Source organism: Antennarius striatus, chromosome 22 (genome assembly GCF_040054535.1).
Source record: "Antennarius striatus isolate MH-2024 chromosome 22, ASM4005453v1, whole genome shotgun sequence".
Taxonomy (NCBI): domain Eukaryota; kingdom Metazoa; phylum Chordata; class Actinopteri; order Lophiiformes; family Antennariidae; genus Antennarius; species Antennarius striatus.
In genome coordinates this window covers 5,530,160-5,549,288 of record NC_090797.1, presented here as the reverse complement: position 1 = coordinate 5,549,288, position 19,129 = coordinate 5,530,160, and the positions used below count along the sequence as shown (strand labels likewise).

The 19,129-nt window shown below is 39.6% G+C and overlaps 1 protein-coding gene across 4 annotated transcripts; it reads left to right on the top strand.

The window, feature by feature from the left end:
* The first annotated feature begins 7,230 nt into the window (after positions 1-7,230).
* On the top strand, positions 7,231-19,047 carry prmt8b (protein arginine methyltransferase 8b). 4 transcript variants are annotated; one of them, XM_068306859.1, is made up of 10 exons: positions 7,231-7,284; positions 8,543-8,761; positions 9,763-9,918; positions 10,582-10,645; positions 11,666-11,808; positions 12,084-12,171; positions 13,930-14,045; positions 15,977-16,127; positions 16,961-17,082; positions 18,355-19,047. In XM_068306859.1, exons 1-10 carry the CDS (start codon positions 7,231-7,233, stop codon positions 18,436-18,438), a joined length of 1,197 nt encoding a protein of 398 aa, XP_068162960.1. In that variant the 3' UTR covers positions 18,439-19,047. The 4 variants fall into 4 exon arrangements, with proteins under 4 accessions (XP_068162960.1, XP_068162959.1, XP_068162958.1 ...); XM_068306858.1 differs by having other exon boundaries at positions 7,231-7,299; XM_068306857.1 differs by having other exon boundaries at positions 7,231-7,299; positions 8,537-8,761.
* Positions 19,048-19,129: the final 82 nt, after the last annotated feature.

Genomic DNA, 19,129 nt, shown 5'->3' with positions numbered 1-19,129 from the left:
CCTCATTATGAATTCCACTCGAGTCAATAACACTAACAATTCTTTTTTAAATTGCCCTTTGTTATGTAAGACTACAAATTGACTAAACTGATCACATCTGGGTATCCGAAGGGGGAGACAGTAATTGGTACTTCAGTAGTAAGCAGATCAGCATTGATTTGATTGTCTAGACTTGTCTGATTTGTATACTCTGGTTTCCTCTGATTACCAGAAATGTACAGATATCTCCATAAAAAAACTCAGAGGAATTAATTTTATGGAAGAGAAAAATAGAGAGAGAAAAAAAATGAAAGAACCTCATCGTCAGATTTCTTTTCATGACACAAAAGCCAATAACTTCTTCAAAATAAAATCATTAAAGGTCAGGTCACTGCTTGCAAAGCTTGGCCTGCTTCTGAGCATCGTCAAAATGTCCTCGCTTACAAAACAGATCCTCATTATGTATTTACCTCTTTCTCCAACTAATTCATTCAATACTTGGAGGTTAGGAGCAGATAATGGTTGCAGGGGGAAGGAAATCTGCTGCTGTCACCCGTACCAGTGATGTCAGTCTACCAAAACAGTATCACTTAGGGTTTTCAGTCAGCAATTTTTTAAAGAATATATATAAGAAATCATAAGATTTTCTGCTTCTCTGCTTCTTCCTCATATTTGCGTAGTTGACACATGGCAGAACAAACACAAAAGCAGTTTCCCCGAAAATCAGTTAATTTTCATTCCCATAGCTTGTGTCTCCATGCACACTTTCATTCTGCTGTATAATTGATCACCTCTCATACTTTGCAGCACCTAATATTCATTTCAGATACTGATCAAGGGAAAGCTTGCATGATGTGCATCGGTGAATGCATGTGATTTTATGACTGACCGAGAGAAAGTATGTCAAAAAAACATGAAATAATGACAGGAAGGCTTTCAAAATTGCACACATGCTACTGCAGTGTTATGCTTCTGTTCACTTATATTTCTCATTATACTTCTTAGGTTTTGGCATCTGTTTATTTGGATAAGTGCCTGTCTGGTTGGGCAGACAGCTGGTGTTTGTTCCATGGTGCAATTTGCAGAGATCGAATGACAACTGGTGTGAATTTGTGGACGTAGTGAGCAAAAAATGTAAATGAATTGATGAAAAATTGTCTTGACTGATATTTTTAAAACTCAAGTGATGAATTTGAAGCTGTGTGGCGTGTATAATTTATACTGTTTTGTGGCATTTTATTGGTGAAGTTGTTAATACAGGACTTTAGTGTTAACCACAGCTTCCATTCCAAAACCCTGACATTTTATTTCAGGCCTGTGTGAATCATTTCCAGTAAGATTTGAATCACTTACATGCTGAATGAGAACCATCAAATTGGAACACAAGTTGCACCAAGCTCTATTGTCATCAGCCAACAACAACAGAGCAGCAAAACAAAAACTTTAAAACTGACAGAGATGACAACTATGATGCCGAAAGTAAGCAGTTCACAAGCAGATTGTGAATGTTGAATCAAAACTATTAAAAAACCTACTTTAGATTCTATACTATATTTTCCATTAAGATCCAGTGATAAAATACGTATTGGTCTGGAATGAGCAACATTGCATGACTGCTTTTTCCTTTTCTTGCATGTATATTTTACAGATAATGACATTTTCAAGGGCTTTTACCTACAGCAAAGTATTTATTAGTTTTGTTAATAACACCTTTACTAAAACGAAGCACCTGAATACTTATTCAAACACTGTAAGTGCATCAAAAGTGTTCAAAAATGTAACAGAACATGTAAAATTATGTTTTTGCAAACAAACACCGGCCTGAGATGTATTGTATTGTAAAGAAGGTGTGCCATGATAGAAAGCAGGTGTGTCGTGTATTAAGAGTAGGCATGCTGTGTCTTGTAACCGCAGATAAGGTGCCATTATTTCAACAAAAACTATTATCAAATGTGTGTATAAAGTGGAGCAACAACTACTCAATTTTTATTTGTTAGTTCTTTCCCATTTTTGGCAATTGCCAGCTGTCTGTTGGAGAAAGTGCCATGTCTGTCTGGATGTGTTCCTTGTGCCACTCTCTACAAACACCATGTGGACACAGCTTCTGCAGATCATTTATCTGTAAATAATGGGACATCAGCTTCATTTGCCAAAGTCCATTTTGAAAAAGGATATGTTCTCCAAGATTTGACCTGAACATTTCAATAGTATAATTTCTGAGTTAAATGCTGACTTAATGATGTCAACTTGAGTCAAATTGTCAACATCAAACATACTATTTCCTGATGCACCATGTGATATTTGCTGAAGATTAAGGTAAAGACCGTAAAATGTTGCCTGATGAGCTCAGGGTATTTCTAGAAGTGCACACAACTGCACTGCAGTACTGACCCAGCACATGTTCAGAAACAGATGATGTAGTTATCTCACTTCAGGAAGAATATGAATTTGTGATGGTCAGAAAGAGATGTGACATTGACAGATATCCAAAGGATGATACCATCACAGTCTGACACGACAGTTGAAATTGAAAATTCTGTTAATGTCATCCAGACAAATGCAGAGAAAGAAGCCAGATCTTCACTGAGCCTGTTGAGGTGATGGATGTAACTATGGAAAAGCAGTGACCTGTTGACAAAGGAGAGACAGTTGTATTATAAAATGCACGTGGAACACTGACTTGCAAAAAAACAGTGTGTTGGCTCTGTTGGAGCATATTATTGTTAGGATCATTGCATTTTATCTTAAAGCACCCCTGTGTTTAAATAGCCTCAGAGCTGCTATCATAACTTTAGTCTGACGAAATAAAACTGAGAGCTTGGCTGTAATAGTTCCTTGTGGATAAATTGTATCCAAAACCTCCTCAAAAATCTAGAATATAATCTGTAGGATAACCAACTAATAACTGATGAGTGCATCTTTATTTCTGTAAATATCAATGCACTTGTCTCGGTATTTGATGACCTTTTGTTTTTAAGCAATCTGAGGTACTCTGATTGCTTAAAACTGGAGAGCTGATGAACTAATGGATAAACATTCTGACAGAATAAAAAAAAATTGGTCTTGACAACAGGGGGGGAATTTGAAGTGCATATAACATCTTCAAATAATAATTGAGAACGTAGACATCTTTGTGGCTTATGAAGAGACAGAGATATCCATCCTCTAATATAAATCTCCTCAACAGAAAATTTAAGATGCATTACTGATGATGAAAATAGCATACTAAATATTTAAAATGTTTTCTTTTCATGCAGAGATGTGTAAAAATAAAAAGCATGGTGCAGCATCATGAGTGGCAGTTCTTTCCATTCTCTTTCCACTTATGTGACAACTGATGATAGTGATGCAGCACAATGACATTTTTTTTTAGATACCATTATGTGATGCGTTATTTATCAAGATTAAATGTAATACGGGGGTGGGAGGGCTCTGGATGAATGGAATCCCTCCAAGCACTCTGGCTTCCTCTTACAGTCCATACTGAGGTGTATATATAGGTGAACTGGTGACTCTAAACGGTCCATTGGAAACATGGATGGTGATATTCCATTGCTGTCTCATGCATGCAATACTTCGATTTAAATTTACAAAGAGGAATAGCGCTGGGGGGTAAAAACAAACAGCATGTGTATTATTTCTATTCTGATATTAATTTTTTAAATAATTCAGTCGCTTGATGTGAAAAAGTTTTATGTGATCGAATGTCATTTTTCATGACATTCCTGCACAATTGCACTGTGACTGACGCTGCAAAGCATTTCAGCACCTCCTGAGGGTTTACTGTGAAAAAATGAGGAAAAATACAAAATGAATGAATTGATTCTTTTTTCTTTTATCTATACTATTCAAGTCATTTACAAGGTATGATTGCAACCCCTTTCTTATGTATAATAAATCTGTGTGCATTTCAAGTTATGACTTTTAGGCTACAAATTAGTGTCAATAACGTCTGCAGTTTATCTCCTTGTGTCTTTGTCATGATATTTGCTTTGTGAAACTTGCAAATCTATCAATAGCCACTGCCCACTGCTTTCACTCCTGACTCCTGCCTATATACATGCTCCTGCCCCCACACTGATTATGTGTGTGTGCAAGTGTGTTCGATAGAGTAGGTGCACGCATTAACTCAAGTGTGATGCGTGGGATGATGTTCTTAAGCACCACTGATGGAGCTCATCCATAGCTGTGACTAAAACCTGGTGTGTTTCATTGTACTTGGATATAATTAATGGAGTATGAGCCCATTTTTCTTTAAAGACAGATGCCTTGTGATAGTGCAGAGAGGGCTTCCACTGAATTGGATATAAGATAAGGGAGGATGTCAGCACAGACAGGGATAAAGATGTAGACATTAACAGAATGGATAGATTTTGAAAATTTTCCATGGGGAAGATAGTGGGTATAAATGTATTGGGAAATTAATGTTGCAACAAATGTATGCTCAAAATCAAATAGAAATAAGTCATTAATATGCAGTTTTTTAAAAAGTCTTAAATATTCTGCTCCAAATTGTGAAAAATAAGAGCGACAACAACAATGTTGTATTTGCTCTTTTGCTGTATGTACCTGTATGAGAAGGTCCAGGAAAGGATAGTCGATATTGGAAGATTAATGGACTGCATTATTATGACCAACAGTATCACAACTCACTTTATGGATTCAAAGTTCAAGCCTGTTGTTCTTAGAACCTAACAAAACATAAAAGCTCTCTCTCTTGAATTTAAACTTTCAAACACATTGTATTTTTTTCTTCATTCCAATCAGTGATGACACAGCAGGTGTTATGTTGTTATCGGCCGCTGAAAAGCCCCTGCTGTGACTTCACTGATTGGGATGAAGGAAGAGCGTGATGCTCTTGGAAGTTTTCACTCATGAGAATCTTTGTTCATTAGTGAACAATCCAGACAGTTGGGATTTTCTCAGAAATTTCCCAAACTAAAATGTATTCAACTCAATTAAAAATATTTGCCCCAGGGTGGCAAGGTGGCTCAGTGGGTAACTCAGTAACCTCACAGCAAGAAGATTCTGGGTTCGATTCCTTTCTGTGCAGAGTTTGTATGTTCTCCCCGTGTCTACGTGGGTTCTCTCCAGGTTCTCCGGCTTCCTCCCACCTACAGAAACATGCAGTTTAGGTGAATTGGTCACACTAAAAATTGTCTATAGGTGTGACTGTGAGAAGTTGTTTGTCTTTCATGTGGCCCCATGATGAGCTGGTTTTATCCAGGGTGTACCCCACCATTAGTAGCGCACTGGGATAGGCTCCAGCACACCACTGACCTGCAGAGCAGATAGGCAGCTGTAGATGAAATAAATGCGATCATCTTGTCTACAAGAAAACGGATGTATGGATGGATATTAGCAAAAAAGCAAAAACTAAAAACTGGTAGTATGTATGCTGTTTGACACACATTTGTCTTTAACAGCTATTTTGCTGAGGAAGTTTGAGTTATATGAAAATAAATTGTATTTTACTCCTTTTTACATTTCCATGTTTATCTTACTTAAATTGTTTAAAAAAATTAAGATGAATGTCAAATCTAGGCACAAAAATTTTTGACACAACTGGAGGAGACAATGTTTCACACAATCAGCAATGAGTCCCCGTTCATTATTGATTGTAGCAGTGATCACAACCTCTGCCTCGTAGGAGAGAAACCCACTGATCGGTCAGAGCTGCCCAAGGCTGCCGCTGACTCTTTGGTTGATTTTCACACAATGCATTCTCTCACTCAACCATCCCCACACGTTTCTAACAAGGTTCAGGTTAAGACTTGTCCTTGGCGAGCCGTGAAATGTGACACTCCTAGGTGTAGCATCAGCACAGGGTTTTAGAGGCTGGAGGACCACCAGGCTTTATTGTTTAGCATGTACAAGCCTGTTGGTGATACCACTGGTCGTTGCTGTCATTTCATTGGCCAGTCAAGTCATATTTCTAAGGTGCAGCAGGCAGATGGTGTCGATCCTGATTCTGGGTTGCTATACATGGTTGACCAGGGTGCAGACAATCTGTCATCATTTCCCTGGCTACAGAAGGAGTGAATGAACTTTTTATGGAATGATGAGCATTCACTGCCCTGATTACTGCTGTAATGGACTGCCCCACCTCAGGCACGCCAACGGCACAATCCTGGTCATGTTGCCCCAGATGTGGAATTTCATGGGTTAAGAAGAGATGAGTCGAATATAGCCATATTTTAAAAGTGGATATTTTTGGACTGAGTTATCACAAACCTGCCCGATTGGTTGGAATATACAGTATAATATAATAATTGAAACTAGAAAAAATAAATGCTGTTATTAGGGCAAAAAACTGGTACCTTCTTGATTTACGCACAGCCAATGAAAATGCAACTGTTTGAATTTACCAGAATTATATGCGGATTAAATTTAAATATTATCCTAATATGGTCATGTTTATTAGCTACGGAAGCCCTGAATATCACAACCAATAGGCTACTGCATGTAACTCAAGAAAGTGTACAGCTCATAAAACACCTATGTTACGTAAGCGACAAACTGACTGGTTGCCTCAGAGCTGGATTTTTTCTTTTAAATCTTTCTGTGGCAGAGTCGAAGCCTTTTGCGTGACTGTTATTACAATTTTTTTTTCTTTCATCATCATCATCACCATCCTCAATTTGAACCCCCTTTTAACTTTGTCTGCGGGGAAACCCGTCAGGATTACGCAAAGGACTTTTCCGCGGCGCACGGAGGCGAGAACAGCGGACTTGAGATCAGAGCTGAAAGTGCTTCCAAGAGAAGAAGAGCAAAGAAGCTTTTTTTGTTTTATTCTCTTTTTTTTTTTTAAATCCTTGGGTTGTTTTTTTTTTAAATTTATCTTGTTCATCCGGTGCCTTTTTTTTTTTCCTCGGATGCTCTTGGCCACATTATTTAAAAGGAGCGAGCAGCGGGGACACCTGAGCGGGTCGCCCGGACTATTGATGGACACTTCTACCGGGAACAAACCTCCATCCTTCCCGGTCGCAGTCCGGTGTCCGCCACTGAAACAACCTGTTATCATATCTACCGTGGGGACCACCGGGCGCTTTGCGCAAATCAATTTAACAACTTTTCGCGTGGAATGGATTTAATGAGTCGAAACGGGGACAGCAATCACCGCGGCAATCACATTGACACGTGTTCTTGTCATGTATCCGGCGGTTTAGTGTCATTTGTGACACGTTTCTGCTGAGAAATACGAGCCTTCCTACACTTAAAAGAGTTGAATCCAAAATCTCGCCTACTCTCATGGGACTGAGGCATTCGTCGCGTTGTTTGCTGCTACGGCGGAAGATGGCGGAGGCGGACAGCTCGGAGGTAGGGACCTTGTGGTGTCCTGAACCCGGTCACAGAGGGACCGGGACCCTCTCGGTGTGGTCTGTTCTTCTTTTTTTTTATGATGACAGCACATTTCACTTAAATACTATCGCTGCTCTCCATATCATTATCATCATCATCATCATCATCTCCAATATCAGCAGCAGCATCTCGTTTATAATCACTGTGATGGCGCGCATGCAAGAAAAAAGTACATTTCCCGGTGTCCTGCAGATGTTTTGGAAGATCCAGGTGGATCGATAATTGTAGTGATCATAGTGATCATGCACGCAGATGGTGTAGTCTTGCACTAAATGTTCACCCTTGGGTTTCGTGGGGAGCAGCTGTGGATACTATGCGCACTGTCCTTGGTGCTGAAACGGAATCAGCGTCTTCTGCCGTTCTCGGTCCCGTGTTTGTGTGATCATTAAATGTTTTATGAATGAATGGCTGCTCATTAGGTTTCCCTCTGGAAGTCATTTATGCCGCCTCTCTTGGATCCATGTTGAAACGTCGACAAGTCCGCTGGCGTGGTAAATTAGCGTGTCACTACAAACACTATGTGGTCCCATTCATCCGCTGCTTGTGCGTAATTATATAACGCAGTTCCGAAGCTCTTTTACTCCCCCTAAATTCCTAAATCCACTTTGCATTTTGACTCATTAGTTAAACCAATAAAAGTTGTAGGAGGTTAAGTGATCACCCACGGTTGTTACATCATCTAATAATCCGTAATATGGCTTTAAAAAAGGTTCCAAGTAAAAAAAATTACCACATTTTATGCACGGGTGGATTACATTTTGAGGTGGATCCGGATGGAGATGCAAATTCTTAATCATTTTCGATTTTCTTCAACTAATACACACTTTCTAAAGAAATCAAAAACAATATTACACCAATTAAAATAAAGAAAGTCCACCTTGTATTTATTTTAAAACTGGATATTAAACAGATAATAAATTCACATAATCAATAGTAGAATGTATATAAACAAGGAATTTTAAAATCTATTAGGCTGTTCTTCAAAAGCCATGTTTAACTTTTCTGTATAAAAGAGTGCATTTAATATGTGTAGATTATATTTCACTTAAATTATTAAAATATACGATTTATTTTTAATGATCCATCCATGGATCTTCTTTTGGCATAGCCTGGAAACTATATTTGAAGTTTTAGTAAGAATGAAATTGTCTATCATATATAAACCTGACCGTAGTATTTTATGTCTCTTTAACAGCGGCAGCAACCCATCACGTCCTCCCTCTCCCAGTCAGCCCAGCCCTCCCCACTGCCTAAACCAGTGCCTACCACCCACCATGTGCCGTGCATCCCGCATACACCTCACGTAGCGGCTCTGACCACCTGTCCTGGTCGGGGGAAAATTGCCAAGTTCCTCAGCCCTGAAGAAATGACATCTCGGGACTACTACTTTGACTCCTATGCCCACTTTGGCATCCATGAGGTAGGCTGGCCAAGCTGACAAACAGCAGCTTGGTGAGAAAGAATTCCATTGGAGGCCTCCTGTTTTATTTAGCCTGAACTTGTCAAGGTGTTTCAACAGTGTGGATTTCTGTAGGAGGGATGTGTCAAAAAAAAAAAAAAATCTTATCCAAACATAAACCTCAGAGTCATGCAGTCAGATTAAGTGTTAGGACTGAGATCTCATTGTGAAGTGATGTTATGGTGGTGTTTAGTGCTGGTACCTCAGAATCAGAAAGATCTGAGTTCAAATCTAGGTCTGTTTTAGCCCCACAGAATAAAAAGCAGTTCAAGACAATGGATGATTGGATCTAGCCAGGAAATATAAAGTTGCTGAATAATCCACATATGGTGGAGAGCGTCCCCTTTACTAAAGAACAGACTGTTCAATTACCAGCTGGTAAAAGCGACACCAAATGTATGGTAACGACACTGGAAGACTGACTTTTACAGTCGTCTACAGGAAAATGCTACATCCCTGCTGATGACCTTCATCAGAAGCGGCAGCGACAGTGGTGGGAACGTTTGGGGACATTAACACCTTTTCAGATATCCATATTTAGGATGTGGGTCGGGCTGGCAGACAATGGGTGTCCTGATTAAAGGAGTGCAAAGCAAGGAAAATGAAAAGTGGGATGTGCGAATAGGCTTAGGAGATGGATATCAGGTGGTCCCCAAAGGCTTTATGTTGTACTCCTGTCTATTTCAAGAAGCTCTGCCACTGGCGTAGAGGGTTTGGCCTAAAAACCACCACAGATGCTTCACTTTGCATGAAAAAATTATGCATTCATAGGCTGGGAAAAATCTACAGTCACTTACTTTTATAATGACGTATCCATACTGGCATATGAATTATGGAACATGACCTTCTTCTTGTGTTCTTTTGAACATATTTGGAAAGTATTGTGAATGACATGTTCTCCTGCAAAGGAAAAAGAAGAAGCTGTAATCTCTTTGGTTTTTTCTTGCCTTAATTTCAAACAGGAGATGCTGAAAGATGAGGTGCGGACGCTGACCTACAGGAACGCCATGTACCACAACAAGCATGTGTTCAAAGATAAAATCGTCCTGGATGTCGGCAGCGGCACGGGGATCCTGTCTATGTTTGCCGCCAATGCCGGTGCCAAACACGTGTATGGGGTGAGATAGATAGGCACGCCCTCTGACTACGAATAAACGCTGAACAATTTAAATTCTTCATTATAATCATCTAACAGACTTTAATCGGTTAAAACGAGGGAATGAGAGCGCAGTGCTACATGCCCTCTCCCAATTTAATATCATATCTCCCTCTGCCGTCATGTTATCTCTCATCCGTGGCCTTTCCTTCCCACAAAATTATGCAGCATTCCCTACCGTTATAAAATTCCTCAAGTGCTGATATCGGGTTTTATCCAGAAATGGGAGATCTCTCTCAGACAATTGCAAGTCAGATACAGTAAGAGATGCTTGGCAGCACTGTAAGTCACACGCTACATTAGTGAAGGTGTCTCCAACAGTTATATGTGATTAATATGCTGTATTACACACTTATGGATGGAGGAACGCTTGACGTATTCGTTTTCATGCTGCAAAAGGTCTTTGGAAAGCCATGAGGGACAATTCTGTTTGGATGGCTAATGCTTTTTTATTAAACATGTCCTTCTGATGATAACCAAAAGGTTAATCTGCCACACAGTATATGGGCAGGGTAAATGGAAGCTAATGCCACTGCCGATCATCTATTTTTATCCAATTAATGAAAAGTAAATTTGTTTTATGAGGGGTTTTTTTTACCGGTGGTTATTTTCCTTGCATCTACAGATCGAATGTTCGAGCATATCAGAATATTCAGAGACGATCATCAAGTCAAATCACTTACACAACGGTAAGACGGAGCGGTTTTCCATCCCTACCAAACACCTCTCACCCATCTGTCTGCATCAGGGTGATGATATTTGGATTTGAAGCTGTGTGTAAAATCTGCTTATTTCTATCATTAGCGTCACACCTGACAGTGTTAGTCACAGTTCTGATGGCTAACATTGGGGCTTCACCTCTAATGTCAAATAACCATAATCTTCAGCATTAATCACAAACCCCTCACTGTTACTGATTGCTATTGTAAAATGCCACCCTGAACCGCACAGATGGGGGGGGGACTGGCACGAGGTGGTGGGTTTCATATCGGCTTTTTTTTGGTCTCATCTGCTGTTTCAGGCACTTAAAGCTGTCAAGAATTAACCCAACTGTTCATGAATAGTCAGTGATTGTACTAAAAATACAATTACTGCATCTTCAAAGCATACTTATAAAGCACTAAATGCATTTAATCTTATCTTCTTTTTGTATTATTTATTAGTGAATCTGTAGTAAACACTTTTTTTCATTCAGATAACATAAAGTAAGAAAATTGGTTTAACCAAGTTGGCCTGGAAAACCCATCAGGCAGAAGAAATAAGATTATACAACCCCATAGAATCCTGTAGAGAATAATAGACATATTTTTCCTTTTAGAGCCAGTTCATAATTTGCTTTCACTTATTTTCTGTGGCTTCAAGAAGAAGCCTTGGATCCATTTATTTAACTGAATGAAAAATTGGAGCATTTCTCTGTAATTACTGGTTATTATGGTGCAAAACTCCCTATTATATCTATTTCATTTATACCGCGTTTATCTTCTCATACCTTTGTATGATGGATCAAAGTGGCCCGAATTCAAATTCACACAAAAGACACTGAGACGTATGATAAACATTGTAATTATGTGACACTAATTTAAAGCAATCCCAAAGATATTAAAAAAACACAGCACATTCTGTGAAGAGACTTATTGTTTGATTTTTCTATAAGACGCGGTGAAGTCATTTGTTGCCTGCTGTTTTATGTCTCTCTGTCTACACCACAGTCATTACCATCTTCAAGGGCAAGGTGGAGGAGGTGGAGCTGCCTGTGGAGAAGGTGGACATTATCATCTCAGAGTGGATGGGCTATTGCCTGTTCTATGAGTCTATGCTCAACACCGTCATCTTCGCCAGGGACAAGTGGCTGGTATGAGACAGTGCTATGAGAAGGTTGTGTGTGCCTGTGTGTAGCTGGCTGGACAAATAACGCTGTGAAACAACCAGAGGCTGACTAAGTAGAGGATTTACTGCACAGTTTTTCTGCAGCAGGTGTACATGAAATCTGAATTCCCAATCGGCGGCCGCCTGTGGGGCTTTACACGCCTCACACCTGATCTTAAATTACATCCTAGGTGTATGAATAGTGAAGGTAATTGTCCGCTTGTGTACGCGGTGATTCCTGAAGCTTCTTTTTATGTTCAGAAACCGGGAGGCCTGATGTTTCCTGACAGAGCAGCACTGTATGTGGTCGCCATTGAAGACAGGCAGTACAAGGACTTCAAGATTCACTGTGAGTAATTACAGCAGGCTTGTTAGCTCTTCCTCCCAGCCACTGCTTCCCCTTGCCCCTTTCTGTCTCACTCTCAGTGGCATAATGCAAAATTAATGACCATATTGCAGATGAAAAAAAAATCTAAATCACACAAGGTGTAAAAATTGTGTTTTTCCACTGTCGAAGACATTGTTAATCAAAGCTTTGGCTAAAAGATTCGTTAAATATAAGACATTTCTTATTTATTAATAACATTTAACGTGGCAAATATACATTTTAGAAAACAGATAAAGACTTTAGCCTTTATTTAAAATTACCCCCATTCTAACTCTCTCTACCAAATCCTGCAAAAAAAGCAGGCTGTTTATCCTCTAAATACTCTGCGTGCTCTGTCAGATAATCGCTAAATTATGTGATCTGTTTTTGTAAGAGACTATTTTAAAACATTAAAGTTCCAAGATGTGAAGCTTCAGAACTGGAAGACTGGAATGCTTCACAGAGGGGAATGATTCATTCCTATGAAAGACCGACGAAGTAACACGCAGTCATTTGATCCCATGTTAATACAAAAATATTAATTAGAGCAGCTTTAAGGCTTTGCTGACCAGCAGTATGCCATTAATAAGGATAACATGTGGGTTGCCAGGTTGTGAGAAATCTGTTGGCTGGTGTGTTATTGTAGACTGTGAGAAATGAGTTGGTCAGAAATAAAGGTCATGGGTTTGTCATGCTTTAATGAGTCATTGTGGTTGTAGTTAATATTGCAAAGCCCATAATAAAGAATGTGTCCAGCAGAAAGCCCCTCAAATTTGGGTTTTTAACTTTTACCATTTGGATAAATTGATTTTACTCTTTCATAAATGTCAAACTGAGCTAACTTCACTAATATTTGATGCAAAGACAGAGCAAGGACTACAACTTGGTAATCCAAATAGCATGTTCAATACGGCCTCATTTTTAGACTTTTCTAAACTGATTATAAATTAATATAGTGAGCAGTTCCATTTTTGAAACCCTGTGTGCAAAATGCGTTATTAGGAAGCCTAGCTTTCTAATAATGCATGTGTCCTTTTCAGAAGGTGCATTCTCTGCTCCAAAGCTATCACAGTAGGTGGGTTGAGATTAACATTGCAATCCAGATAAACCACCAATATTAAAGGTGCCATTCAACACTTGATTCTGGGTTAATAGCTCCCGCTGAGTTTCCTTTTACTGCACAGGTGGCCTTCTCTGTTCTATTACATGCTGACTTTCTCATAAATCCCCAAAGTACTCCATCAACCCAAACCCTCACACTCTTATTTTTAGGGCCTTGCCTCGTCGGTGGCATGTTCCACCTTCTCATTGTTCAGATTTAGTGTTTGGCCCAAAGACAGAGTAAGGTGGAGCAGAGTGGCAGAGGGAATGGGGGAGGGAAGGACTGCTTGGTGTGTGTTTTCAGTCCAAATTATGATTAAAAAAGAAAAGAAAAAAAAAAGCTTGCCAGACATGGTGGAGGAGGTGGAGGAGGACGCTGTCTATTTTCAAGAAGGCACGCTAGATAGACGGAGAGACAGTGTCAGATTTTGTCACCATTTCCTGGCAGGGTTGATTTCTTTGTTTTCTTTTATTTTCTATCTCTTTATCTGATGACATCCTCACAGGAACAGAGATCAGAGCCTCGGATTTGTATGAAAATTCACAAAACTAACAAACCTGCATTCTAGGATTCATGTGTACACGTGTGTGTGTGTGTGTGTGCTGCACTTCACATGTTTATGTTGTGTGCCTGAGCAGGGTGGGAAAACGTGTATGGGTTCGACATGAGCTGCATTCGTAACGTGGCTATCAAAGAGCCTCTGGTCGATGTGGTGGATCCCAAGCAGGTGGTGACTAACGCCTGCCTCCTAAAGGTCGGTCTTGATGAATCATTGACTTTCAATCTATGTTGTTCTATAACTTGTAAGAATGTAACTTCAATACGCTCCAAAAATAGCAAAGGATTTGATCTGTTGTGCTCTACCACCAGCAGCGTTTCCCCATTTTGTCATTGCAACTAATGACAAAACTGAGGGTCCTCACGGGTCCACTTGAAAGACAAACAACCACTCATGCACACACTTTCACCTAAGGTCAATCAGTTGTTGGAGGTCGGAAGAAGGCAAAGAACCAAGAGATAACCCATGCAGACACGGGGAGAACATACAAAATCGCAACAGAAAGAACTTGAACCCAGAACCTTCTTACTATAAGACAGCAGTGCTAACCACTGCACCATCGTGCCGCCCCACTATGAAATCACCATGGTATGATTATTAGTTTGATATTGTAGGTATTATTATCTCATATTTCATTATTTGGGATCGTCGCCCAAATCAAATGCATTGTTCTTTTGACCAATCCCAAACTGTCCCAGAAACAAATCAAATCAGTAAAGCATCACCTCCTTGATGAAAAGTCTGAGACAGCCATCGGTATCCAAGTCCCTGGGGATTTCAAGTAAGCCGAGGTTGTTTTCGTGTAGATCATATAGATTTCTGGAGAGCTGCAGATCCTGTTTTTATTCTTGAAAATGCATCAGCGGCTTGTCTTTCATCTCACAAATGAACAGGGGATAAGAGCATTCAGAGAGGCAAAAGCCTATTTTCTTTGTGCCCTCCACAACAACCTTTCTTTTCATCACTTTTCCTCATTCACTGTTCCATTTCTTCACGTCTTATCCTGTTTTTTTTTTCTATTTCCAATATCAAATGTCTTCATTGCTCCCTCATCTTTTTTTTTGTTTTCTCACTCCTTCCCGCTTACTTTTTCTCACCCTTCTTCTTCCGCGACATTCTCTGATTTAAGCAATGTCAGGCCTCACTAGTCTGAACAAATAGGGAGGTCTCGCTCCGTGTCTCCCTCTGTGCGATAGTGAAATGTCACGCAGGAGCCGGCATTGAGTCACCAGTGGGGATGAAGTGGGCTCCCATCACTTGGATGAGCACCAGCCCTTCTTTTGTGTTCAAGAAGGTGATTTATGTGTGAGGTTCGGGGGTGGTTAGTAGTTACTGACATGCCGGTCTGGAGATTATTTCTCGCTCTCTGTATCTGTTTCACATGTATGTATTTAGGGCTTATTCACCCATTCCCTCACCGCCAACACTTCCTTAATTCAAACTGCCATTCATTCCTCACTTGCTAAAATTACAGTCGCTCCCAAGGACTTTCTTTTTCTCTCTCCTCCCACAATTTGCTGTATATGATACTGGTCTTGTATCACTGGAGAGGACAGAGGTGTTAAATCACAATCTGTCATGCTGACGCCACATGGCCAAGCAATCCACAACCCATAGGGAGGGCAAGATGAACAAATCCCCCCCACATCCTCTTAAATACAAACATCATCTACATGCAAAGCAGAGACACCTGCTCCAGTTCAGTTGTGGGACCCAGCTAGGTAACAAAATGTGATACTTGAATTTATGGTCATGATCGTAAGGGGCATACACACATACACACACACATAACCAGCCTCCCTCTCTTGTAGACTTCAAGGAGGACACCCACTCAGCATGTGTACTGTGAGCAGGCTTCGCTTGCCAGGCATGATTCAACCTGTGGGCTTTCACACACATACACTCACACATCCACCATAATCATGGTGAATAATCGAGAGGGATTCAAATATAAATGTAACGCAAGTGTGTGAAAGAATAGGAAAGTGTGGATGACAACTTCCGTGGCTCTATGCTTTGTGCACTCCTTTACCGTACTGCTCTTCACACCTTTTATGGTTTCAAGAGAAGCCAAAGCATAATTTCAAAAAGAATATTCTGCTTTTTTTTTTTTTTTTTGAATACAGGAAGTGGACATCTACACCGTGAAACCAGAGGACCTGTCCTTTACCTCAGCCTTCTGTCTGCAGATCCAACGCAACGATTACGTCCACGCTCTCGTCACGTATTTTAACATCGAGTTCACCAAGTGTCACAAGAAAACTGGCTTCTCCACCGGTTTGACTCTTAACTCATTCACCTACTCACATACAAATACACATATGGAATATTACTAACATAAGAAAGTGAGGAAAAGCGAGACATAAATGGGAAATTCTTGTATCTCAAAATTCTTGCCAGATACTAGATCACAAAATCACAAAAAGGACTAAATGGTCACAGTTTTTAAACAGCGTTTCACAGTAGAAACCTTCAAAAATGTGAATTCAATGTAAGGAACTAAAATTTAAGTATACAAGTTTTTTAAACTTCACTTGCTCTGTATACTGAAATATCTAGCGAGAATTTCTCTTGAAATCTTTAAGCTTTGTTTTATTTTCTCCAATCAATATCAAACATCTCGACTCTTGGCTACACTGTGCTGGTGTTCTGTGAACTTAGCTGCTCTTTACGCCAGCGGAATCGCCACTTCTGGTTACACGGCTCCGATTATTATAGAGCTGAGCCGTTATGTAAGCTTATGTTAATACATTCATGCATTCGGAGCTTACATAATGTTGTGTAGAGGAGGTTCTATGTTTGGCCAAGTCTGTTGGGCCTGAGGCTCAGCATCGCTGACAGAGTTGTCTAATATCAGCCTCTGTATTTCTCCCACTGGAAAGTGAGTTTCAGCCATGCTCCTGTGAAATTTCAGCCATGCTGGCACACCTAATGGAGCTGTGTGCCCATTGGATCCAGTGTGTTCTGTAAATTTGAAGATTTCTCTCACTCTCCTTATCTTCCCTTTCCTGTTTCTGCTTTACCACTTTCATTCTCACTTTCTTCCCTCACCTTGTTTTATTCTTTTTTTCCCTTTTCGCTCTACACTATTCCATCCTCCTTTACCTCAGCTCCAGATGCTGCCAGCACGCACTGGAAGCAGACGGTGTTTTACTTAGAAGACTACTTAACTGTCAAGAAGGGAGAAGAGATCTTTGGCAGTATTTCTGTCAGGCCCAATGAGAAGAATGTGGTAAGACTTCAAAGAAATATGTGTGAAACTGCCAGTAATTAAAATGTGAAAAATAGTGGAAAAGTTTGACATTTTTGAGAACTATGTTTATTCATTCTATGGTGAAGAGTTAAACAAGAAAACTGACATGACCTCCGATCTACATATTTAATAAAAACGAGGCAGCCAACAGTTAGCACACAGAGGACGTGACTATTCTGTCGCCAAAAAAATAAAAATTTTTACAACTTAACGTGCGAAAACATTTTTTCCTCTCATGCATATAAACTTGAACAAGCAACAATTTATGAGATAAATCTGTTTACTTATTGCTACCACCATTAGCTCTGTAGTACTGAGAGAATTTCAGTCCAAAGCGGAACGTGTAGCCAAAGATAATTGTCATTCCCAGTGTTATGTGAACACAGGCAAAGTGTTCTCACAACACTTTGCAGGTTCCCCTTTTCCTGCTCACTGACTTATTCTTTTAGCTCACTGTTAGGTAAACGGGCTTTTATCCCGAAGTCCACCCAGAGCAGTTGTGCGTGTTCAAAAACGGAAGGAGAAACAAGAAACAAACCGTTTTGTTGGTCTAATGTATTTGTCCTGATAACAATAATTTTAAACATATCTGATTTCTCTGTCCCTATTACAAAATCTTGTGTTGTATGAACCGTGACAGGGGGCAGGAACAACACATTCTAGAGAATCTCAGATATTTATTTTGCACGTCACTAGGCTCCACCTTAAGGATGGACCACTATACATTAGCTCATATACATCGTGTTGTTCTCCGATTGGTCAATTCGGGCACACCGTGTCGTTCTCTGGTTGGTTGGTTCTCCTTCCGGTCTCCATCTAAACAAAGAGTCGAACAAGTTACACAACTGACGTCCGCCGCCATGCGGTGGACACCCATTACACAATATATTTAGCTATAACATTTTTAAGTGAAATACAAAGTAAATACAAAACCTGAGAATATATTTGATTATATTTTCCTTCACTCACACAATTTAAAAGATAAATTTAAAAAATTAGGTAAGTCACATGTTATACATTATATATTATTATTACTGATAGAGAAATCTCCATTTCAAACGGGTACTGTTGTAACCGCTTAAAGTAGAGTCAGTTCTAACAATTTTACAGTTCATTTAATCAGTTATACATCAATATCTAAAGCTCTTCAGTAAATGCTGTGCAGTAAAAAAAAGAAAAAAAGAAAAACATCTGCCATTAATTTCATTACCTAATAAATAAAAATGTTGGGTTTTTTTGTTTATTTTGTAGCGTGACCTGGAGTTCACCCTGGAGTTAGACTTTAAAGGGCAGCTGTGTGAAGCTGCCATTTCCCACGACTACAAAATGCGTTAGGAAAAGCAATCAATCAGCCAACTCTTCTCAGCCCCTCCAGATCCACTTGTAGAAGAGGAGGGGCCCGGGCTCGCTGATGAATTCTGGTTGGTCAGCGAAGGCGGCCACATGCATCTGATTGGATGCCATCATGCCAGCAGCTAAGTGACGTCATCAGAAAAGAAAGCATCTATCAGCAATAGTGCCATTACCTGTTCCAACTTGAGTGAGTCGGCAAATCACTGAATGTATCATCCTAACAAATATGATTTCTTTTCCTCTGACCGGTTTCTGAAATTTCATCTATTTTAAGTATAAAAAACAAGGCTATAATGAGTCTCTATTTTAACGGTGCAGCTAACTGAAAAGATCTGTGTGATGTTTAGATGGTTAAAGCACAGTCATTATCTGTTTATTCCTTTAGTCATTTGTTTAGATTTATTATACACCTTGTAATTGTATAGATGGTACAGTAATCAGTCATTTTATTTATTTATTATTTGCATGTAAAGGTTTTTTGTTTTTTTTTTGCTTTGTTGATCTTAGAAAGATGTGACATGTAAATGAATTTATTTCTTTGAATGAGGATAATTCAGAACAACACTACTTTGGTGCCAGAATAAAACAGAGCCTTAGAAAAGCGACAAAACACAGATGCAAAACGTGATGTATGACTTTGTTTGTAGAGGTTTTGAAGACAAATGATTATTAT

Bases quoted from the DNA above. Each gene is read 5' to 3' on its own strand.
- prmt8b (XM_068306857.1), top strand. From the start codon at position 7,231: ATGGGACTGAGGCATTCGTCGCGTTGTTTGCTGCTACGGCGGAAGATG. The intron at 7,300-8,536 runs GTAGGGACCTTG...TCTCTTTAACAG, and splicing joins CGGAGGCGGACAGCTCGGAG to CGGCAGCAACCCATCACGTC. The intron at 14,046-15,976 runs GTCGGTCTTGAT...TTTTGAATACAG, and splicing joins CTAACGCCTGCCTCCTAAAG to GAAGTGGACATCTACACCGT.